The sequence below is a fragment of the Equus quagga genome, chromosome 19 (genome assembly GCF_021613505.1).
Source record: "Equus quagga isolate Etosha38 chromosome 19, UCLA_HA_Equagga_1.0, whole genome shotgun sequence".
NCBI lineage: Eukaryota > Metazoa > Chordata > Mammalia > Perissodactyla > Equidae > Equus > Equus quagga.
This window is the reverse complement of record NC_060285.1, coordinates 36,036,584-36,062,191: the sequence shown is the minus strand read 5'-3', so window position 1 is coordinate 36,062,191 and position 25,608 is coordinate 36,036,584. Positions and strand designations below refer to the sequence as shown.

The following is a 25,608-nucleotide window of genomic DNA, read 5'->3' as shown; positions in this document are numbered from 1 at the left end:
CCTCTAGTTTCTTACATGAAAGAGTCGAAAAGATGTGCCTTTCTTGTACTTCTAGAAAAGTCCTTTTTGTTTTGCTTGTTCAGACGTGAATCAAAAGTAGAGGTGACGTGTGACCAATCCCTGTAGTCAAATATCAGATCACTGTTAAGGTTGTTGATTGCCAATACAAAATTATGTTTTTCGAGTAGATGAAAATGTATTATTTTGTAATTTTGTAAAGATATTTGACATGTATCATATAATCTTGACAGTTCCCTAACATAGTAGTGAAGATGAGTTTATAAGGAATCAGAATTGGCGTATGAGAATTAATCATTGTGTCAGAAGTAATTTATTTTGTTCTACCTTCCTTTTCAAGTCTCGTTTTGGTTGTTATTTGTGAGTATGGACGAATAAGTATTCAATAAATATATCTGAGTCTAGCAGTTGCTTGGACTCCAGGTCTGTGCAATTGCTTTATTGATGACTAGCTTGCTTCCTTGTTTTATATTAACAGGATAGACCAAGGAGGGGAGGCAAGAAAGTAAGGGTGTAGCATTTTCAAAAATACAGTTGCTCTGAGAAGAGACAAGACATTGGTAGAGTAGGTCAAGGCCATACAAAATCTGTGTTTTATACAATTTTGGAAGCTATCGTGCAGAAAAATGTCATCAAGTCAGTCTTTAAAACCTTCCTATAATGTGCTGACTTTACACACTTTAAGTTAAGAGATGATTGGTGCAGTCTGGATGAGGCGATTTCAGATATGAATATTTCAGAAGTAAAGGCAGAATGTACAATTGAATGTAGAGATCTTGAGGGTGACATGTGGGCTTATACTATGTGACTGGCAGTTGCCATGAGTTTAGATACACCCAACCCATGTTTATTTCTACATTTTCAGCAGGTGTGACCCTTTGGCAAGTGTAATGGCTTGGAATCCAGCATGACTTTACCTTGATTGGTGTGTCCTGACGGAATATGTTCTAAAATGATGTGTGAAGACCTTGCATCATTATTTTTCCGAGTGTGTATCATCAAAGTCTTGGCCCTATAAAAGTGCAAATAGAATGCCATGCATCAGACAGTGTGTTTACGTTTTATTTTTAGTCCCTGGAAAGATTTATAGTTTCTGGAGGAATTGCTTTGCTCTTGCTCACTCTGTTTGATCTGGTCATCCTCACTCAGAGCATTCGCAAAACTTTCCACTTGCTGCATGCATGAAGCCCATGGTGAATTCTCTCAGTGAAACGTGTTTCTTCATATTCACTCTGCAGGTAGACAGTTGCTGCCTTCTAATGTCATGTTCCAATGTGATTGTTCTGAATGACACTGTCACCCTTGCATTAATCCTGCTTGTTCACAGCATGGTCCCCATCTGCTTTGTGAGAGAAAAAAATTGTCTTGCCCATCTTTAGAGTGTCTGTGCCTAACCTAAATTTCATTTTAATCCACTGTTTTGAGGTGTCTGATATGCTCATTTCCATCATTTAAAAAAGTGAGTATTTTCACTAAGTCCTGTTTAGGAACAAATTTGTCATTTCCACAATATGCAAATTAGTATCTGTCAGTTGACCTCCATCAGATCAAAGCTTTTTATTGGCAAACATAGAAGTCAATTAGAGAAGTGATGCACATAAGATTTTTAAAATGTCCTGAATTTGATTGTTGTGGCATCTGTCGAGTGTTTAGTATCACTTTGATTTTGTCAATGTAATATATCTGTACTTCTTGCTGTATTGTATTTTTTTGATCAGTTGATCATTTACTTAACAAAAAGCCAGCAAAAAACCCCCACAAAACTATAGCTCTTTGCTTCTATCTTCCATGACATTTGAGTCCTTAAGCCCAAATGTCAACTTCCAATATATCTGTGAAATACATTTTAATAACAACATGATTATTCCAGTGACCTGTTTCAACTGCTCAGAATGAGCAGTCATTTTATTAGATATATTTAAACTCACACTTCACACATACACACTTGGATGGCCTGTACAGCTGGAAATCCTTCTGTGTAATATGATTATGATTGAGAAAGCATGTACGTGTTCCTCCCTCCCCTTCATGCTAAAAAGAAGTGTATAAAGTGTAGAGTGAATTCTGTTGCTTAAATCATATTTGGACTAGAAATAGGCAAGGAATTTGGTTCAAAGAAAAGGAGGAGATGCTGTGGGTTTTTGTAGCAGCTTCTAGATTAGTAAGGGCAGACAGCTCTGGGTGACGTAGACACTTAAATGATGTTTGTCTGTTGTGCAGATTCTTTTCTAAATTTCTTTCCTTCCATGTTTTCAACCTTCAATAAATTCTCTTTATTTTTATTCTTTTTCTACTCTAAGTGCACTTTGTCATCGTATATTTTCTCACTTATGTAGAACTTTTATTTAGAAGTTTTACTTCAAATGATGAGCTCCATGGTTATGACAAATCAAGGTAAGCAGTGTACTGATGGCATTTTATGAAAGCTGGGAGTGACACTTAGGTGGCCCGGCATCTAGGTTCTCCATTAGGATCCCATGAGAGTTGTTTCTGTGAAATCAAGGACAGCAGGAAAGCCTGTCTTTGAAAGAGAATGATCTTCAGTGAAGAATAATTTCTGAGATCATATTCTTAATTTAGCAGATGCACTTTAAAATCTGTTAGAAATAACTACCACCTTTGAAATGACTCTGTTACCATCACTGTTTGCTATCCCCCAAACCACAGCTGTTGGCATTTTGATTGCCGTAGAAATGGATAGCACTCCACATTGTGGCAATCACACCCATCATAAAAGTTAAATGAACGTTCTTGTAGCACCCGCTGGGATAGTGCAGGTGTAGGAGAGAAGGATTGAGCCTACAGGATGAAATGTGTCGCTGACAAATTGCAACTACTCCCTTAATACAGCGTCGTGTCTTGCTTGTCACCTGTATCTGTTTTGTTTTATTCAAAGCTATTTCAAGAACACAAATACTGTGTTGAAACTGAGAATCAAGATGCATCATTTCTATTATCTGTCAGAATTTGCCTTACTATTGCTAGATTTCCTGTGTTGTTTTCCCTTGCTGTATGTACAATTTGGTAAATCTTTTCGCAAAGATACTTTATTCAAAATATGACTGTAGTCAAAATATGACTACAAAAAACTATCATTTCTGAGTTGAGAGTATTGCCTTACTTGTGGGTTTTTTTTCATAGAATTTTGTGAAATATCTTTTAGTTTGTTGTATTAATACTTCATTTTTAATAAGGACTTTGTTTTCCATTTTGATTTGTTCCCAGAAGGGTTACATCATGGCCATCATTATTGACATCCTAATCTCCAAACTAATTGAAATTCAGATTTTTCTCCATTAGAGTTTCTCTCCACTGTTGGCTCCTCTCCCGGCAGTTTGCTAAAAATACTTTTAAAAAGTAACAAATTCATTTTGCTGTGACCCACCAATTTCAAAAGTTTGTATAGCATTCTCATTTTGGAAAAATAAGAGACTTGAAGCAACCTGATAGTTCATCTGGTCCAATAGCCTCGTGCCTAAAGGAAGTAGTCTCCCTTCTCTCCACAACTCAGTCTTGGCATCTCCCTCATAGACGTGCCTGATTCTTCCTGGGAGTAGAAGCATTTGATTCATGCAGTGGATTATAAACTCCATGAGGGCAGTCATCCCTTCATCTGCGCAGTCCCCTATAGTGCTTAGAACAAGGCATGGATAACAGTTTCATAAGTATGAGGGGCATAAGTGAAATGGTGAATGTACATCTCCTCACAGTTTGTAGTAAATGCCAAGTATGCAATTCAAGTTAGCTAAAGCCACACACAGACTAAAAAAAATATATTGTTTTTGTTACCACTTATCTAGAGTATCTGGCAGCAACTTTGACATCTAGTAGGTGCTTAATAAATGTTTGTTAAATTACATTGAGATTGGGCTAGGATTTACCTCTCCTATGTCAGTTCTTTCTGCTAAACCATACAAATCGTTCTTTCAGCAGGCATTCATTGAGAGCTTCTTGCCTATGCCAGAGCCTGGCACTAGCGCTATAAAGACAGTTAAAATAAATTCCTTGTCTGTCTCACCCTCCAGCAAAGAGGACAGACACTTATAACAAGTAGCCATAGTTCATTGTGGTAAGTGCTGCAATTAATGTATGTAGACAGTACTATGGGAACATAGAGAAGCAAGCTATGAATAAGAGATTGCTCTAAACTCTTTTTAAAATGAGCAGAATTTTATTGAAAAGAGAATGGAGGAAGGACTTTGTCAGAGGAGCAGTTTGATAAGAAATGAATGCTCAGAATAGCACATGGCAGAAATAGAGGTTTCATGGGGCTCGTGCAGGATGTATATTAAGGGCTTATTTTGGGTGCCAAGTTGTAAAGGGTTTCTTAGTACCAGGCTGAAGAGTCTGTATTTTTTTTCTGTAGGCACAGGTTGACTCTCTAAAACTCCGTTTGTGTTCAGAAAAAGACAAATGGTCAAGTGGGAGACAGATTGGAGTAAGGAAGAAATTGAAGGTGGGGAGAACAGTAGGAGGCTGATAGAGTTTAGGAACGAGATGAGATGCTAAACTAGGCAGTGCCAGTAGAAATGGAGGGTGGTGAAGTGCGGGAGCACAGGAAACACTGTTCAAAGACAGAGACGCCGGCTGTAAAGAAAAGTCCATTCTGTGTGCTAGCTAGGAGCTGCCATCCTTCTCCCACATCTGCTGGTCCAGGATTCCCCATAGTTACTGTGAAGCAGTTTCGTGGATCCCACTGCCCCTTTGTCCAGCCCACCCTCTAGCTGCCAAGATTTCTGTCATCCTCCCACCCACACTGAAAGTAAGCCTATCTCAAGGATTTCCATTTTGCATATAACAAATTTTTCATTTTAGAAACAGCGGTTATCTGGTTGTCAGTCTTGGGAAAGTGACTGAGGAAGAAAACACCAGGCCAGACGGCCCTATGTAGCGGCTATTTTCAGGTAGTGGAAGCTCTGTGTAATTACCTTTCGAATATCACCATGTAAGTGACAAGTCTTACAAAACTTATGCTGACCAAATGTTAAAGAACAGTTGGATCACTGAAGACAAAATGCGAAAAGCTAATAAACTTATGACAATGTTATTAACCTCTCTAGTAATCAGGAAAAAGAATTTCAGCACAGAATAGGATTCTATTTTACAACTTTCAGTTTGCAAAAATTAAAAAGTCAGACAATACCAAGTGTTATAAAGGATATGGAATGAACGGACCCCTGTTACATTTTGATGCTAATGCATTTTGATACAACCACACTGAAGAGGAATTTGGTAATGTCTGGTAAAGCTGAAGATCCTCTCTGATCCAGCAATTCCACTCTTAGATACTCTCCCTTAAATATGTGTAGAGATAGTCACAAGAATACTGATGGCAACCGTCTCTTATAGAGTCTGTATATCTAACCTTCAGAGAATGGGTAGTCATTCAATGGAATTCATGTGAAAGAACTAAACCTTATAAATACCAACATGGACAAACCTGTAAAACAAAATGATGAGCAAAATATTCAAGGTCCTGGTGGGTGCTTGACAGGATGGCATCCCATGATGGACAAATTTATAAAATTAAAACTTATAGAAATATAAGGTTATGCATTTTTTATGGGTACACGAAAAAGTAAAAGTGTAATACCTACACTAGAATTATAAATACCAACTTCAGGATAGTGTTTCCTTGGGAGGATGGGGGTGAGTTCAGGAATAGGACAGTGAGAGATATTTGGAAGCTTCAGTTGTCTTTATAAAGTTTTATTTGTTAGGCAAGTACACAGTTTTTATTGTATTCTCTGAAATTTTTGTATGCCTCAAATATTTTTAATAAAAAACCTGCATATGACTTTACTCATGTGTCTATTCATTGATTTAATCTATCACCCATCAATCTGTGCAGCTACCCATTCATTTATTCTTCTTTTTTGTCAAAATAATTTTATTTAAATAATCCAAGAAAAGATGACTATGGATTAAACGAAGTTGGGGAATGGGGCAGAGTATAATTAGAAGACAGAATTAAGGGAGATTTTGGGGTAAAGTTGCCAAGACTGAACAATCGGATGTATGTACATATGTGTGTAGGAGGAAGACAAGGAATCAAGGATAATTTATTCAGGTTTCTAGGTTAGCCTTGGACCATTCAGCACACGAGTGGAATAAAGGAGGAGGAGTGGTGTTGGAACTGAGGGAAATAAGGTATTTAACTTTGTCTCAGTCCATGCTAAACTTTTTTCCATAAGCCTGACAGATAATCTTAAAAACTTTAATTCAGGGGCTGGCCTGGTGGTATAGTGGTTAAGTTTGCACACTCTGCTTTGGCAGCCTGGGGTTTGCATGTTAGGATCCTAGGTGTGGACCTACACACCGCTCATTAAGCCATGCTGTGGTGGCATCCCACATATAAAGTGGAGCAAGATTGACATGAATGTTAGCTCAGGGCCAGTCTTCCTCAAGCAAAAAGAGGAGGATTGGTAATAGATGTCAGCCCAGGGCTGATCTTCCTCATCAAAAAAAAAAAAAACCTTTAATTCAGTAATTACTTATTAAACATCTACCATGTACAAGGTGCAATAAATATAAAGAGATCCCTTAAATTTATGCATAAATACTTTTTCCTGAATATGTTTCTTAAAAGTTTATACCATTACTTTTTTAAGCATCATGGTGCAGTTACTGCTCCGGTAAATTCAACTGGGTAAGCAATTTCAACTGAATACAGTTGAATGGCAGTGTGCAGCCTTCATTAAGTTATTTGGTAACTAATTGAAAAAGAATGAGGATCCATTAAAGTTTGCAGACTCATTTAAGTTTGCAAATTATATTCAGAAGGGAGATTAAAAGTGACTTCAGACATTCTTTCTTAAAAGTTATTTAGTTCATACAACAGTAAATATACAACTATATGGAGAATTTCAGCAACGCTTTGAATGAAATAAATATATTTATAAAATTAGATATATTGGGCAGTTATTTCTATCTTCATCTTTTTCATAGCTTCTCTTGCCTGTTGATTTACCTTCACATGAAGGAAGTGGTCCCAGGGACTAATGGGATACGGTGAACCCAATTACTCTGTGGGTTTCCAACTCTTGCTTAATCAGAACATTTCAACCAAGACCTTCTTTTCCTTTTCTAGGCTTCACCCAAATCCTCTGTTCAAAATTCTACATTTTAGTCCTGTTCCCAATAAAAACATGAATTCCCAATCCTAAATCCCCATATCGTCTTATTAATCCTCCTCCATAGATATCTTCTAAGACTATATAATAGGCGAAGGCCAGGAAAATGACTTTGTCTTCCAATCCTGTGTGCTCAGGAGACCCTGTGAGCTCAGCTGGGTTCCTGGAGCCTCAAGGGCATTAGACTAGAATCACACCTGCATAACCTTGCCCTTCCTCTCTGCTATCCCAATAGATAGCCCTTATTTTAATTTTGCTTATTTCCTCTGATGTTGGAGAAATAAGCCAAAAACCACAGTCAAGTATCAAGAAAGGCATAATTCCCTCGAGACTTGAAAAAGACATCATTTGTTGCCTCAGTATGGCTGCCAGTCAGCCCCTTTGATGTAAAGCATCTGTCCTCCTCAAGGAAACAAGAAAGGTCTGGTTCTCTTTTCTAGTCTGTGAAGTACAAAGCAGTTCATTTGTTGTACGGAGCCACAAGCCCCATGTTACTGAGTTGCAAGATGCTGACTGCCTTGTTAACATGCTGAAAATTTCATCAGCTGTCTTTAATAAAAGAGGATGTGTGTGAGGGAAGACATCAGCAGTTGTGGTTGGGTTTCTCTTCCCCAGCCCAAGAGTCACAGCTAGCACAGAGCAATGACACTAATATGTAATAGACAGCCAGTCGCCTAGACTTCTTGCATTTCAGTTACATAGCTAGGTAATCTTTAAGTCTGTTTAGAAACCTTTACAAGCTCTTATTTGGTTGTGAAAAGGGTTTTTATCCCCTCTCCTTCTGTCTAATAATATTTAGTCATTTATGGCTTCTGTTAAGAAAGTTTCCTTTGAACATTTACTACCTGAAATAACTGCATGGCCAAGAGAAGAATTCTGCTTTACAGAGGTTAGATGTTTGAACTGACATTCTTTGTGCTGTAGGAAGTCCATCCTTTTATAAGAAACTTCATCTCAAAAGTTATAAAATGATATAATCTAAGATCAGGAAATGACCTCTGGAACAATGCTTCTCAAATTTTAATGAGCCTACAAAGTACCTGGGGATCTTGTTAAAATTCATTTTCTGATTCAGTGGCTGGCACCTGAAATTCTGCGTTTCTGTCAAGCTCCCAGGTGATGCCGATGCTCCTCCTTGAACTACAGTTTGTGTAGCAAGGCTGGAACAGCTGAAGGCATTCAGTCCAGCGGGCATCCAGCAAGCTACCCCTAGCCACTTCTGTAGAGACGAGACACAACAGGCTTGAAAGATAAAGTCCTTGTCTTTGAAGAAAGAAAACAACCATATAGAAAAGTTAGTCTATATTTAGTTTTATTCGCAAATTTTTTAAAAGTACATGAAATTTTTTATGTCAAAATGTTGACACTTTGAGAGCAGTTATCTAAGGCAATGATACTTGTAACTTATGTCACTTTTGAGCATACCAGTATGTACATTTCATTAATTTCCATTGACTCAAATAAGAAGCTATAGTGATGTTTTAAAAGCATTACATAATGTATGTTTGTGGGTTTTAAAATAAAAAACTTCTTTTACTCTATTAAGATAGACACATTTAAACCAAAATGTTACATCTGAGCATAGGAATCTGTAGCTGCTTAAAAATATCAATGACATCCTTAAATATGCACATTTTTAGTTTACTTGGATTTTTACTCTTTAGGGAACACAATTAATGAGTATATGTGAGCTTCCATGAGATCTGTTATCCCACATTAACTTCATAATGTCAATTTTTGACTATTTTTGTTTAATGACTAACACCCTAGCGTGGATAATGCAAAATTAAAGTTATTCCAAAACACTATTATAATTAGCATTCAGAACTCATTTTGATAGCAGATTTAACTTCCTAATTGCATTTTCTTAGAATTATATTAAAATTGTTTCATCATTTGATGGCAGGGAGGTGACTCCGAAGTATTTGAAGAACAGAAGAACCCCAGGCTACAATTTAGTAACAATGATAAGGCCTATATATAGGCTTGGTCTACTTCACCACCTGTTTTCATATCCATCTCTTCTAGGTTTAACCTAAGAAAGACTACAAAGCTCGTAAAGATAGCGCCAGTCCGCAGATCCTCAGCATTTGTATTCAGGGGTCATTCAGGCACACTGACAAGGAGATTCTGCTTTCTGTTTTTGAGATGGGGAGATGGAAGGAAAAGAATAGAAAAAAGACAATTTTGTATTCTAATTTAATTTCAAAAGCAACCCTATGAAGCAAGTACTGTTATCGTCCCATTTCTAGAAGAAACTGAAGTCTCAAGCACTCACTCAACTTGTTCAAGTGCAGACATCTCTCGCTGGAGCTGTCATTGGAACCTAGGCGTGTGACTCTATGACCTCTGAGTGTTTTTAATAATCCCCTTGAGTTGCAATTATGGTTAGGCACAGACACTTTGATAATAAAGTGATTCAAGAAATAACGACTATCCCACAGGGCCATCTGGTTTCTCTCAGCCCGTCGCTGGGCCTCTTCTATTTCTGGTTAGTAAGGAATGGTCTCCAACTGTGATTCTCCCCCCTCGTTTCCTCTCTTCCCACTCAGGATGGCAGGAAGTCTGAACATTTTATCTACTTAGCATCTCCAGTGATTCAGGCTGTGAACACACTTCACCATCAGTTTAGTAGCTGTTTATTGATAGTTGTGCTAAACCCTGTGAGGAGACATAATTCAGAAGTGTGTCTGGGCATCAAGAAATTCAAGATGATAATGGATGGTATGATAACAAAGTTCTTTTAGGAAGACAGAGTAGGTGGTGTTATTTTAGGTTTCCAATGTGGAGCTATTCACTGCACATGTAATTTAGAGCTATGTTTGTTTGGATTGGTGTTTAAAATTAGAAACTGACCATCTGTATTTTTCTTGATAAGTATGGAGTCATCCTAACCAAAAGGTTTTTGAAGGTCAGGAATAGCTTATATTTGCAATATTATTTTTGGAAAAGAATAAAGGACATAGAAAAGTTGGAAAATAATGCCCAGTAGTTGAGGACTTAAGAAAATTTTGGTATGAATCTAGAGACAGATAGCCATTGAAACAAAAATTATAAAGTCGTATAGCAGTGTAAAAATCCCAAACATGCACGTGCTAAACCTCAGGCAAAATGAGTTGAGGAAAAGGGAACTTGACATTTGTAGAGTGTCTACTATGTGTGTGTACTGTGCAACATTTATTTATTTTCTCATTTTATGTTTCTAACAACATACAGGAAATCTGATGTTATTTCAATATTTCAAAAATGAAAGAATTGGGGCATAGATATGTTAGGGGACCTCGCTAAGGTCACAGTTGGTGTTTGAGCAAGAACTCAAATGCAGATCTCTTAAAATCCAAGTCTGATCATTTTTTCCAAGTTGGTTTATTCTGAACTATTCACCCCTCTCCCCAGCATTGCTTTTGGATCAGAAATAATTGTTTTTACAGTAAAGGGTAGAGTCACATGAATTAAGCTAAAAAATGTGTGAACTGTGAAACTACTAAATCATAAAAATAATTGTGAATTAGGCTGTATCACGGAGTTGCCAGGACAATTAATAGTTGGCATCATCTGTAAAATGAAAACATAATCTTAGTATAAGCACTTTTAGTTTTATCTGATACTTGAAATATGCATTTATGTAACTGCCAAATATTAGCTGCTTGCTGTTAGGCAGAAAGTTACAGAGACAAGACAAGAGCAGAACAGCTCTTATGTGCAGATAGAAAGCAAAATATTTTTTCCTTGTAGAAGAACTTTTGTTGTTCTTAACTAATCACTGAGAATTTTGGGATGGAAACCCTTGCATTAATTAAGCTACTGCTACATAACATACTTTTTTTTAAACTTTGTTTTTCACATGATAACTTTGCATTGCAATTATCACACATTACAGAAAATTCTGTTTGAGAATTATTTGACTACTTTTAAATAAATAATATAAAATTTATAAAGGTTACATATTTCTGTACCATATTTTATCTATTTTGATGTGTTTTTCCCTTGCTGTATTTATAGTAAATATTCACCATTAGAAGTTTAAAAACTGTTTGACTTAAAAATAAGGACGTTGTCTCATTAAACTACTTGGGTTAGGTTTGGAAAGGACTTTAGTGGTTGTATTTGAATTTTTTTCAGAGATTTTACCCTGGAAACATCAGTAAAATTTTACAATATATTTTACTTATTTATTTATGTTTGCATAAATGGCCTGGAATATTGCTAAGGAAAAGAAGAAAAGAGTGGGTGGACATAGATTTGTCAACTTTCACACTTAATTTTTTTATTTCTTGGCACCGAGTTGAAAAAAAATATTTAATTCTTTCCATCTGAAATTGTATCACGTTAAACTTTTTTTCTCAGAACATACAGTCTGGCTAAATTACGAAGTCTTCATATGTAACCTATGCTTTCTCATTAAAGAAGAAAACTATTTCTCTTGCTGCCTGCCTTATTTAAAGTACAAAGTACATAGCAGCTATTTGAAAACTTTTTTCCTTCCTAGTTATCTTTGTCTATTTGTATAAATTGCTAAATTGTTTCCATAAAATGCCTGCAGACATAAGGGAATCATTTGCATAAGTGGATGAAGATTTTTGTCTTCCATAAAGGAAAGCTTGAAATGGCCTCTTAATCGTTTTCCTTCCTCTCTCTGGTTCCAGTATCCGGCTGCTCTGATGAACCTGGGGGCCATTCTGCACCTCAACGGCCGACTCCAGAAGGCCGAGACCAACTACCTGCGGGCGCTGCGCCTCAAGCCGGATGACGTCATCACGCAGTCCAATCTCCGCAAACTGTGGAACATCATGGAAAAGCAAGGCTTAAAGACTTCCAAGACCTGACACAGGAGGGCAATGCTTCTTCCTCCTCCCAATGTCAAAGCGGCTTCATTAATGAACAGAACTTCCCAGCAGTGCTATGATACAAGCTAGTTTGAACTTCAAGACCAAGGCAGAGGTCGCTGAGGTCACTGCCACTTCTGGGAGTATCCACTTTGCTGTTGGCACAGCCATTAACACCAAAAAGGGGAACATGGGAAACCTCCAGAAGGATGGAATTGTTACCCATAGCCTGTAAACCAGAGCACTTAAAACAGAATCTTTTGGCATTCTTAAGGGGGGAGGGGGGCTACACTACAAGTTTTGTTGAGTTTTGAAAGCTGATTTGGAAACTATATTGTTCCTTAAACACTGTGAGAGGAAGTCAGAGTGTCTATTCAGCCATGGTAAACTATTAAGGTCAAGTGTTAATGGGGAGTGATTGAAGTGTAGCGTGAATCCCAGTGAGCTGGCCGGTTGTCCTGACGCTGCTGTCTTCCCTCTTTGGGGCAGCCTGCTTATCAATTTATGAAACTTTGAAAACTTTTTTTTTTAGTACTGTGTCAGGATTTTTCATAATCTACAGTTGTTTCCTGACTAGTGCACATAACATTTTATGGTCTGGATGTCAGTCTTCACTCTTTTGAGCATCATTTGTTTTTCATGTTCTGGAGAGGATATGCAGAGCAGAGCTACCCAACCACGTTTCACGCTGGTGTCGCAGGAGGGGCTGGGGAGGCCTTATATGTGTCAGGCAGGCATTTTTTATTTTAACGTCACCAACATTTTCCCCCAAAACTGCCTAGGAAAATTTATTGTATTCTTAGGCTTTTGAAATGGCCTTTATAAATGACTATTCCTGGTTAATGCACATGCTTATATAAGGATTAAATCAAAAAGAAGCTTAAAAGTGTTCCAGTTCCAATAACTAACCAGCAGCTTTTAGACAAAAGGGAAGGTGTTTTGTACTTCCCGGATGTTACTGTTGAAACAAATCAAGTCTGTGCAAAGGAGTATATAATAGACAGTTGCCAATGATTTTATATTTTGGAAATAGTTGGTATGAAATGCTAATCACGTTCTAATAGCTAAACAGCACTGCTGATAAGTTTTTTTGCTCTTCCCAAAAGACATCAAAAATCACTTATGTTAAGCGGCAATAGCATGAAGCATTAGCCTGTGTGTTTCTGGGTCTTATGCCAAGTGCTTTTCACAGTTGAAAACCATTTTTCACTAGCAAATTTGGATCTTATTTCATTACCTATTAGTAACCACTTCAATGAGCATTTCACAAGTGAAAGACTATAAATGAAGTAGAGAAAAACATTTATTGAACGTTTTTTAACCTGCAAACTTTGCTACTAAAAATTAACTTTATGAAACAATAGTCCGCTCTCAACTTCTTCATAGAGAAAGTAGCTACACAATAGTCTACATATTTATTTATTTATTATTCTACCGTAGCAAAGTAACAAGACGAAACTTGATTCATTAAGCCAGTTCTTGGCAACTGAAAATTTGCTTTTTCTCCTTTCCTTTCACACTCCATGTATATATGATCAGCGCCGCCATTAAAGGGAAGCTGGACATGCAAATGCATCATATTATGTTTTCTCCGTATTTTATATGTTTTGCTGCATAACTGAATACAGTGGGATAAAGAATTTAAAGTAGTGTTCCTATGTCATTAGTGTTTTTGTCAGAAGGACAGATGTAGTGAGAGATTTGTTGATGGCATTAATAAGAAGGCCCTCCTAATATGTATATTATTTCTTAAACACTTCATTGAAGGGCCAAAGTTAAATTATAACAAAATCACTGTGTTTTCAGGATGATATTTAACCTTTAACAGCAACAAACCCATGGTCAAACGAAAAACATGGGTTGAAGTATATTTTTCATCTTCTAGTGCATTGGCAATTACAAAAATAAATAAATAAGGAATTTAATATAAGGATATAGAGATGAATTCACTATCTAACATTTTTATTTATTTAAATAGTTATTGACCTATGATGACTTCCTAGTCTTAACATTTTATGTCTTTATTGTTATTGTTCTTCCTTTCAAACACTTGGTTCTTAATAGGTTCGCTGATTGCACAGTAGAGGCACTTCATGTCGACCCAGTTCCCAAGTAGCATTAATAATTGGGCCTGTGTCATAAAATGCATGGATCTTTAATAAGGAAATGTCCCTGACGCCTGTCACTACAGGGCTGGGCTTAGTAACTGACCACCTTGGGGGGAGGGCTGGGGGCCTATAGAACATGGTCAAAAATGTCTCCGCTCAGGGATTTAGGGTGGATTATTGCAGACAGTGCTAAAAATATAGAGCACAAGACAAGTTTACTAAATTAAAATTTTATTTTTTGAGAAACTGTTATTTGTATAAATTATCAAGATTTGTAGGCTTTCCTTTTGTAGAAATAATTGTTTTATGTGCCAGAGAATTTCAATTTTGTTTTCAACAATAAAGCATTGATAACAAATATGTCGTATAAGCCTTTTTAAATCTTCTGCAGTAACAACACTTACACTGTCTTGCATTTTACTAGAACTAGGAGAAAGTTTAAAAAGATAGAGCTTGAGAGTCAAATAGAGAGACATTGTGGCTAATGTATAAGCAATAATAATCATTAATTTGGTGGAGTTAATAATAAGGGTTGTCAATATCATCAGATTTGCCATGTTCAGAAAAGATGACACAGTTTTTATTTTGTTTTGTTTTATTGATGAACTATAGAAAAGTGTTAAAAAATTTCCTAAGGAGGGCCAGTTCCCTGCTTCATTGGTTGGTTGGTAAAAATGGCCATATTTAGAAGACCTGATTCTGTAGTTGTGGTCCTGGAGGAAAGTGCAACCCTATTCTGCTGAGACATAGGGGCAGCGCATTCAGGAGGAATATAAGGAAACCTCAGGTCCTAGACAAGGTGCGAACTGACAGAGAATTCGATAGTCTTATTAAAATTTTTGTTATATAATAACATGATTATATATTGCCTAATTCTTTTATTACAGGATAAAACTTAGCTATAAATGTTTTATTTTATGCTAAACATCCTGTGGATGTGTGAGGTTATGTTTCAGCTTTACAGTTAGGGAAACCAGGTCTCAGAGGTATGAAATAACTTGTCCAGGTCACAAAGCTAGCAGGCAGCAAGGCTGTCCCCATGTTGTCCTGTGCTCACATGTCCTGTGTCATGTGAGCACTCTGGCACTGAACTCGAGTCTGGAGATGAGGTTTCTCACCCCCATTGGCATTTCTCTAGCTATTCCATCTTCTACAAATCACATTCTTTACCCCTCTCACTGCAGATGATCATGAAGATTAAGCAGGTCGTGCTGGTCTGGCTGTTTATGTCCCCCCCAGATTCAAATGTTGAAAACCTAATTGCCCGTAGGTGGCAGTATTAGGGATTGGGGAAGTAGGAGAATGATTAGGTTGGGAGAGCAGAGCTGTCACGAATGGGATTAATGCCCTTATAAAAGAGGTTCCAGAGAACTCCCTCCCCGCTCCCAACTTGTGAGGAAACAGTGAGAAGTCTGCACCCCAGAAGAGGGCCCTTGTCTGACCACGCTGACTCCCTAATCTCAGACTTCCAGCCTCCAGAACTGTAAGAAAGAAATTTGTGGTTTATGAGCTACCCAGTCTGTGGTCTTTCATTGTAGCAGCCCAAACAGACGAAGACAGAGGTAACGCATGAAAAACATCTTAAAAACTTAGATTGTGAGAGCCAAAAGAGACTTCAGTGAACATGTAGCTAAATCCATCTACTTTCCACCCGAGGAACATTAGGCCCTCAAGTTCAGTGATTTAACCAAGATCACAAAACTAGTTAGTGCAGTTCCACAGTAGGCTGTAGAAGTGTCGGATATCAAGAGGTCTTGCTATAGGAAGTGATGGCATAATTGATTTTCTTTATAAATCAAGGTACAGTTTTAAGTTGGGTTGCAGCACTGTGCTCTGAAACCAGTGAAGGTACAGGCCGTGTATTTCTTTGTTGGCGTTGTTTCTCCAGCCTGACACATTGTTGTTGAGCAGAACGTAAATTACGCCATAAATGAAAATTGCATCTATTATTTGCTCATGATGAATTTGATATTTTTAAAAACCTAAATTCTAAAAATTTGAGAGTTGGGGATTCAATGACTCTCCTCATTTGATATTTTCACCTCGGTAATGACAGTTTTCACATAGTATACATTTCCAGTACAAAGAAAGGAAATGCATCTAACTTGGTTATTCTTTCTATTATATGGAACGTAACTGTGTTTCTGTGGATAATGTAAGAAGTATAATAATTCCAATTTGTATATACCTTTGGAATATGATTACTTAATTTAAATATTATTTCCATATTATAGAACTTGCTTCTGACTATTTAAAATTCAACTCACTTTAATGAAGGAGTGTTGCTAGAGAACTTGGCCAAAGCGTTGGAACCACCAAGCGCTGTAAGGAGAGAACAAGCTGAAATGGTAATGCAATTGTGCTAACTCCATTATGCGTAGGTTCGCAGTAGACAAAGATACATGTATACCAGGAGTTTAACCTTCTCGCTGTGTCATTTTGGGTGGTCTTCCTGGAGGATGCCATCAGAGAACCCTTTGAGTTGGCTTTCATTCCATCTGCCATTTCACCACATATTGGCCTTTGTTGTTGCTGTTATTCCGTAGAGATTTGATTTGAGATGTATTTTTCCCCCTAGCGTACTCCTGAGATTTGAAGTTCTTGTTAATTTGAAATTTCTGTGAAGTTGTTCTTCTAAGTTTCCTGAAACATTCTCCCAACTTCTTACAACTGCTCTCTGATGTTATTTTGTTATTAATTATCTGCTTCCAAAGAGTGGAAAGAAGAGCTTTTGTTTAGCAAGAAAATCATTGGATCAAGTGAGAAAGTTATAAATATGCGAGACACCTTGATGAGGTCATTAAAAAATACCTGTAGGAATCTAAGAAGTTAATATATTTTCTAAAATGGTATTTAGGAAAAGTTTCTGGAGATTCCCAAAAGGAGAAAGTCAGAGTGGACAGACAAATGATAGACACATGGGAAATTTACTGTTAATTGCCATTAGCAATAATTAAAGTTATGTTGTAGAAGTGGAAAATTTGATCAGAACAGTTTGAGACTGTGTTTTTTTCAGTTGCTCAAGAATCTGCCAAGATTGGGCCACTGTATTGTAGGGGAAAAAAAGTATAACAAATAAGAAATTGGATAATACAACCACAGGAGAGCCTGGAAAAATGTTCAGCCAATTTGAAGTCTAGACTAGAACTGGCTGTCTATTCTGATCTGAAATATATTTAATTTTTATCCTACTCCTTTGGATTTGACAGGAATATCACTCATTGAAGACAAAACTATCAGCCATTCTCTAGTTGGATGGAGAGAATAGAGTTCTATATTTCAAGTAATAGCTCAACACTTCTAGAAACACTTTTTCTAATAATTTTCTATCATGTCTCTTTCTTTTCCATCCTAGAAGGCTCAAAATGAAATAACTCCTTTGAGAACTTTCTCTCCGTAATACTATTGAGCAACTAGAGACTATAATGAGTTTTCAAATGTATTGAGAGAGAAATAAAGCAATTTAATTTGTTTCCAAAACTACTAAAAATATCATTAAAAAATTAAAATGCCTTTTTTCGGCTGGACACTTCTCTCGTATAGTGTAAAAGATCATTAGTTACCAGAAAACCAGAACTGTAGAGGGCGGAGAGGCGAGTGTATGTGCACAGGGAGTGGATGCAAGTGATTACCTTTGATTTTAATGTAGGCCCTTCTAATCTCATTAAGCCAGTAATGGCCATATTGACTCTAGGAATAATTAGTTTTTTAATTCTGCAGACACCAACTTATTGAATTACATAGAACCAATTAATAATCTCAATAGGTTTTCATATTTTTAATTCTTTTTGTGTTATTTTAAATTTTTTGTTGTGCTTAATGTCTGGATATTTTATGTTTCTTTTGCAATAGACTACTATTATGTAAAAGTGCCTTTTCCTATACTTTATGATGATAAGAGTTTGAGAAATTTCCCTGGAATGATGATGTTTCAAAGTTTATCTTTTTAAAAACTGTCTTATGCCTCCAAATATTTTGATGTTACTACATAATATTCTATTAAAGTTTAATCGAATAATTTTTCATTATGTGATTTGGAAAAGTAAATCCATGTTATATTTTGTTGTATCCCACTGGGTCTAACTCTCCCAATTACCCTGGTGATAGTATTTATAAAATGTGGATATACCAGCAAAGCCTATCTCTTTCTATTAAGTGAGTCAAGGAATTTCATTGGTTAATTTGCTGTCACTTCTGTTTATAAAACTAGTTATTGTTTCGACTTGTATTTATTCCAAAATTTTGCCCTGTGAGTGATGCTGAAGATGAGTCAGTCTGCTGCTATTTCTCAAGTGGCCACAAAGTGAAATCATAATCATATTGTCAACGTGAGAGAGGAGGAGAGAATATTAGATTTGACCTTTGCACTTCACAAATGAAGAAGCTGTGGTTTGGAGCTAAGCTTATACATTCACAGTGGATCCAGTGTAGCAGATAAAATGCTGAGGTACTAGGTGAGGTTGCATCCTGCACAGCTCAACACCAACCAGCCAGAGTTTGTGAAAGCATCTCTCCTTTGGAGTAGAGTGTAGGTGTCAAAAAAAAGGCTTGCCAGGAAAGATTTGATCATGGATTCTTTATGGATTGCATACATGGAAAATATTACTACTTGAAACTCCCATCTCACTACAATTCAGTTTGGGTCCCTGGTTTAAGACATGAAATCTTCATTTCAGGATAAATTTATGAATCATACTTAACCAAACACAACTGGTTTAAGTAAAAGTGATACACAGAAGCATTAGGGTAGATTAAACCATTTCCGAAGATCCTTTCCTGTCATCTGATGACACTACTTGGTTATTTCTTCTGACCTGGCCATGATGCAACTGTGATGAAATGTTCATTTGCCTATTGCAGCAGGTCCAATGTAGAAGATTCCAGTAGATATAACCAAATTGGATGTGCTCCTTCATGAAGAAATTGACTAGCTTCTTTTCTTTATTTTACCTGAAGCTATTCTATGTGAAATTAAAGGTTGTTGGAACGTGGTAACTAGCTGAAAGCTCTTCATAGGCCAGAAAAACATTTTAAAGTATGAATAGCATGCCATTTTCCTATTGTAATAACAGGAAATGTATTTGCTACAAGCCTTTATGATTGTTCGCTAAGCTATTTGATTCCCTTTCACCAACCTTGTCCACCTTCTCTCTGTTATACATACACACATGCGCACACACATACATGCAGACACACACACACCCTCACTATGTGGCTGGGAAGTCTAGAACTAAACATGAGTGCAAACATAAGCATCTGTACATTTGATCCTGTAGGAGAGGAAGTCATTACGAGGAAGGAGGCGTAATTTGAAATGTTTTTGATTAGCGGAGGAAGTAAAGTGAGATCAAAGTTTTTGTCCTTAGGTGAGTGATTTCAATCCAGACGAGCAAGAGTCGAAAGGAGACGAGGGCAGACATTTCTTCAGATATTGTTATAAACACCTCGGCGCATCTCTTTTCACACTCCCCTCTGCCTGTCACAATCGGGCTCCTGCTGTGATTCATCCTGTCACTCCTTTATCCAGGGCACTTCCCTGTCCTGATTCTGAAGAAGAAACGCCAGTCAGATAAAGAGAAGATATGGCAATTGTGGATATGTGGCTCTCCATTTTCAGGATAAGAGAAATTGCCAAATTGACCTTTAAATATCTTGGTTTTAAATGTATTCCATCTTGGAGGCATTAGCCAAATGATCAAGCAATACAGAGTCTCTAATACTGGCAGCAACACTCAGTAATTCTGAGCACTGATGAGAATGAAGTGACCCCTGGAACACCCAATTGTATCACTTTTCTTCTCTGGCTCTAGCTCCCCAGGTGACGTTGTATCCTATTACATGGCAACTCCATTCAAATTGCTCCTTGGAATTTGGGGCCGGTGGGGCCCTTCCCATAGACATAAATCTGAATGGACAGAGTTTTATTTCATTCTTTCACTCTCAAGATTTTCCTGTTGCAATTATATTTTTTTGCATGCAGAGCATTTTATAGTTTTCAAAAGACTTCATATTTTTTATATTTAGCTCTTGAAAACAATTTGGCAAGTAGACAGCAGAAACATAATTATCCTCAAATCCAAATTCCACATGGGGAAGAGAAGCTCAGAATGGCCATATGATTCGCCCAAGTTCACATTCACTAGGAAAGCGGGTCTTTCTCCCAATCTTATGACTTTAGTCTAACCCTTGGGCAGGCGTTGAGGGGTATAGACCCAATCAATACACTAGGGGCGTCCTGCTCCCCTTCTTTATTCCCTTAGTCTCTGAGGGTCAGATAGGATTGAGGAGTGTTTCCATCTAAAAGACTCTGCTCCAAACTGGTGACCGATTCCAACTACATCCCTATGTGGTGAGCGGACTGAGGAAGGAGGAGAGGATCGCTCAACTGTAAGAATACATGGGCTCGCAAAAATACTTTAGCTTTTGTCCAACCATCTTGTTATGTTTCTTTTTTCGTCAGTACTGGGAGTTTGGTATTAATTGCTTCTATTTAAAATATTGTACCTTTTGAAGCTTTCTCTTGCAATCCAGGCATCAACTGAGCTCAGTCTGATGTTCGGCCACCGCATCTTCTGTGGGATGTTTGTGCTGTTCCCCAGCTTTTATGAACACCAGCCTCTCACATCCTGAGGCTCTGAGCCCCCGCTTCTGCTGTTCTCGCATGGCTTTTTCTTCTTTTTTGCTCTGCCACTCACCAGTTGCGAAACACAATTTCTTCTGATTTTCCCCAAAACCATTCACATAGGCCTTTGTGTGTGTGGCTGCCTTCAAAGGTTTGGGACGGTAGAGTGGTTTTAATCAAATAACTTAAAATTGAATATTGAACATCCTTGTCCTTAAAATTCCTCTAGCCGCCCCTGACAAGTGTAATTTCTCACTGGTTCCCTATCTCCACAGGCCTTTGATCCATCTCTTGGGGGGTGCTCTCTCCTGCGCTCACCCCAATCTCAAAACTCTTGTTACCTTCTTACGCGAAGGCCTCCAGACCTGTCCTACTGCATGGAAAGCAGATTATCCACGGGTTTTCCTAGAACAGAGTTTTAAAACTGGCAGTCTACAGGCTGAATTTAGTCTCCATATATGTTTTGAAAATGTGAACAAATATTTAGGAATCTAGAGTCTTCAAAAAATAAAAAACAAACGTGGGTTTCTGGCTTTTCTTGAAAGGTAAAGTATCTGGCAACTGGGGGCCACATCTCTGTAGGCAGCTGCTGTTCCATTCATAGAGGACTTCCCTCTCTTGTTGGTCACTGTCCTGGGCACTCCTGCTTCTGCCTGGCCTCCAGAGGGCTTGGGTACGAGGTTCCTGCTCTAATCAGTTCCTCCCTGTACAGGTGACTCTGACATCTGCTATTAATATATATATATTTTTCTCCACTACATGGTCTTGTAAAAATGTATTGGAAATGTTCAATGATGATTACTTCTAATTTTAAAAATATTTGAAAATTTCTTTAGGATTAAAAATTCCATCATACTATTTTTTTTATTGAGTTCTTTCCACTTTTTGGATATTCTGAATAGTGCTGCTGTGAACATTTGTGTGCAAGTTTTTGTGTAAGCACATTTTTTCAGTTCTTTTGGGTAGACACCTAGGAATGGAATTGCTAGGTCATATGGTAATTCTGTGTCTAATTTTTTGAGCAATTGCCAAATTGTTTTCCACAGCGGCTGCACCATTTTACATTCCCACCAGCAGTGTATACAGTTCCAATTTCTCCATATCCTCACCAACACTTAATATTTTCTTGGGTTTTTTTATTATAGTCGTCCTCGAGGGTGTGAAGTGGGTATCTCGTTGTGTATTTATTTGCATTTCCCTGAGGGCTAACATCATACCCTTTTTAAAATTTTTAATTTTAATAACAAAGTTTGCAAATAAATTGGAGAAATAATAGGCAATATTGTGAAACATTTTTTTTCTCTTTCTCTCCAGTAGCTTTAATGTTATTCACTAGTTCGGATAATGCCTGGCTTATAAAACTTAGCTCTTTGTAGATGTTTGACTAATGGATTTTTGCAATTCATCATGTTGGACAAAAGACCCCCTCCATATGCACCAGATTGCCTCAGAACAGAGTTATTTTTCACATCCCTTGTCTTGCAACCTTATCCCATTCATCTACATTTGTACAAATAGTTTTAAATGCCTCCTACTGCAGAATTTAATTTTGATTGATGGAGACCCAATCTCCAATCTACAAAGCATGTGCTGCTGAGAGAACCAAAAATTGAGACGGATATTTAAGAACATGCCTATTCTAGTTCACCTTTTAACTTTAACTGGAGATAATGAATGAACACTGACAAAATAGTCCATATGCAAGAATTTTGCTTTTGAATTTGGTATAATTCAGTAGACTTTTTTTCCAATTAATAATAAACGTAACTTTTGAATCCATAAATACCTGATATACATAATTTGTAAGGTGATTGAAGTTAGTTTACTTAATCACTTTCTGTGCAGATGTCTATGCCAAACCCTATTAAAAATTTCATCAGTTTAGGAATTTCTTATCTGAAAGGTCTGTTTGCCCTCTCTCTCCCCATAATTGTCTTCGATAGAGTGACCTTGATTAATGGGCTGTTTCATTTTTCAGGATAGAGCTAACATTTTCCTTTTCCCAGCAATGCTAGCAAATTACTTGATTAATATCAAAAAGCTCTCATTCACACACAACCTTTGAATAAACAAGTTATGATGCTGTTGGCAACATGTTAAGAGGTATTCCTGTAAGTAGGCTATAAAGGAAATTGCCTTTGTAATTAAATGTATAAAGTGGGAGTCTGTTTTTCACTTGCTGCAAATCGTTTTTTTTTTTCTTTCTTTCCCTTATAAGTGGAGAATGTATAATGAGATGGGGCCAAAGCAGAATGCAGAATATCTTTTTCTGTACCAGGGTTCCATTTGCAATTCCCTCACCACTGGAAGCCCAGGAAGAAAATGGTGAAACATTCATGAAACTGGAACAGAGTTTCTAGTTCATAATTTTAGGGCTTTCTAGTTTTCTCTTAGAGTGCGGCATCAGGAGGTAATCAATCCCACATTGATTGAAAGATAGATACCTCTCCAAAAGACTTTCCTAATGTTAATTCCTTAAAAACCAGAATCTGGATACCAGCTGCTCTAATGAAGCAGAGAAAAGGCTTTTATGAATAAGCAATGATTCTAGATTAAAGTAGAAGAAAGAGAAAGAAACTATTATGTCCTGATCATACACTAAATACATTATGTAAGTCCTATTTTACGTAGAAAATTAAACCTACCCTTTATCACAGCATTGGTAGTTGCCTATCCAGTATTCATTTTTCTGTCTTTGTCATAGCTTGTTGCCCAGATTCAGCTGATGGGTTGTCATTGGTCCAAGCCAGAGGTCAGCAAACTAGGGGCTCATGGACCAAACCAGGCCCACCATCTGTTTTTATACGACCTACGAGCTCAGATTGGTTTATACATTTTTGAATGGTTGGAAAAAATCAAAAGAATAGTATTTCATAATATGTGAGAGTTATATCAAATTTCAGTGTCCATAAATAAAGTGTTATTGGAATACAGTAACACTCCATCGTTTATGTATTGTCTATGGTGGCTTTCGTGCTAGAATGGCAGGCTTGAGTGATTACAACAGAGACCGTATGGCCTCAAAGCCTAAAATATTTACTATCTGGCCTGTTACAGAAAAAGTTTGCCGGCCCCTGGTCTAAGCCAATCATGATACTCCTGTCTCTTGCTTTTCCAGGCTCCAATCCAGCTGGCAGTGCCCATGTGACAATGAAACACAAGCAGAGGTCTGCTGGGAAAAATTCTGGAAGGTCTTTGCTTTCTTCATTAAAAGGCTGGCATTTTAACTCCCCTTCAGGTCTTGAATATGAAAGTGAAATCTGGACATGAGAGCAGCCATCTTGCAACCATGGGGTGATGAATATAAAAGTAAAAGTCAATACCCTAAAGGAAAGAAAAGGACCTCAGTTCCTGATAGAATTGCTAAGCAGCTGAACAAAGGCCAATACCTGCCAGACTTCCTGTTATGTGAGAAAAATTATCTTTGTCTGGAAGGCACTTTTCATTGGGCATTCAGTCACTTGCAGGCAAATGCCTTCCTTACTGACATAGCGTCCTCTTTCTTTCCATTAGGCACAGAACCTATTTGGTCTCAGTTGTATAAGAGTTGTGGGGGCTGGAGGACTCTTCCTGGTAGTCTTTCAATATACAATAAATAGGTAGCCATCTACTCTGTCCATAGGTAAAGGCACACTTGATTTCACTTATCTGTAACAAACTCACATCCTCAGATCGTTATCTTGATACCTGGGGAAATGGTTATGAACACAGTCTATTTCCCTTCATTACTACAAGTAGCTCCAGCAGAAGGTCATCTACACTGTTGTTGGTAGTGGCACCCTCCTCCTCCCCCACACCTCCCCCTGAGCTGAGTTAGACGCTCCACCACCGCTTCTCCCATAATGTTGAGGTTAGAATGTTATTGCACTCATTACACTATATTATGGGTATTATGTCAGAGTATGTACTCATCTCTGGATGTCTTAAGGACACCACGTCTTATTCACCTCTGTTGCTCTAGCATCTATCACAGTGCCTCATACATTATAGGTGATGAAGGATGCATGGAAGGAAAGTAAGCAGCACAGTTGTAGATAAAAGAGTACAATGTGGGACGTAATGAATATATTCTTTAATTTATCAGACATTTATTGAGTGCCTTTGATATGCTTTTTCTGAGTGATGGGAATAAGGTGATAAATAAAACTAACATCATTCTAAAAGTTAGGATTTATTGAGTACTTACTAAATGCCAGATACCAGTTTAAGCACTTTACAAGTATTGGCTTGTTTAATCCTAAAAACAATCCTATTGTCATTCTCATTTCAAGGATGAAAAACTTGAGGCACAGAGAGGGTAAGTAACTTGCCTCAAAGGGCACAGTTAAAAGTGGGTGAGTTAGATTCTTATCCAGTAGGTCTAGTTTCAGGATAGTACTTTCTTTCTTACTACCATACTTCCAAGCTGCTTCTCTGACACACTAAGTACAGGGAATACAGTGTGAAGAAAACTTCTCCCCTCCATCATGGGGTTCCAAAACATAAGAACATAAGATGCAGTTTGCATAATGCAGATATACGTCCAGGCTGCTGGATTTCAAGTCCTGGCTGCAGTCTGTACCATATAACTTTGAGTATGTTAACTAACCTCTCTGTGCCTCAGTTTCCTTATTAGTAAATTGGCGTCATAATAATATCTCACTCTAGGGTTCTCGTAAGAATTGCATGAGTTAATACATGTAAAGTACTTGAAACAGTGCCTGAAATATTTTAAGTGTAAAACAAGGGTTGGATGTTATTGCTGTTGTTGTTGATGGTTTTGTAGTTATTAAGTGGTAATAATAGCAGTGATACTGGCCCTGATATCAGTTCCCCTACATTACACTCAGCATATATAGGGGTAAACCCAAAAGCACCATCCCCTTCCCCTGCTTCTCTAAGTTACATTCATATGTAAACAT

At 37.4% G+C, this 25,608-nt stretch overlaps 1 protein-coding gene across 2 annotated transcripts in view; it reads left to right on the top strand.

The window, feature by feature from the left end:
• TMTC2 (transmembrane O-mannosyltransferase targeting cadherins 2) overlaps positions 1-14,432 on the top strand; it is a 388,282-nt gene extending 373,850 nt beyond the window's left edge. The window contains exon 12 of one of the 2 annotated variants that reach the window (XM_046646810.1): positions 11,798-14,432. In XM_046646810.1, coding sequence (XP_046502766.1) covers positions 11,798-11,977 — 180 coding nt within the window. In that variant the 3' untranslated portion in view covers positions 11,978-14,432. Of the gene's footprint in view, positions 1-886; positions 1,018-11,797 lie in introns of those variants that run through there. The other variant, XM_046646811.1, reaches the window with a different exon arrangement.
• Positions 14,433-25,608: the final 11,176 nt, after the last annotated feature.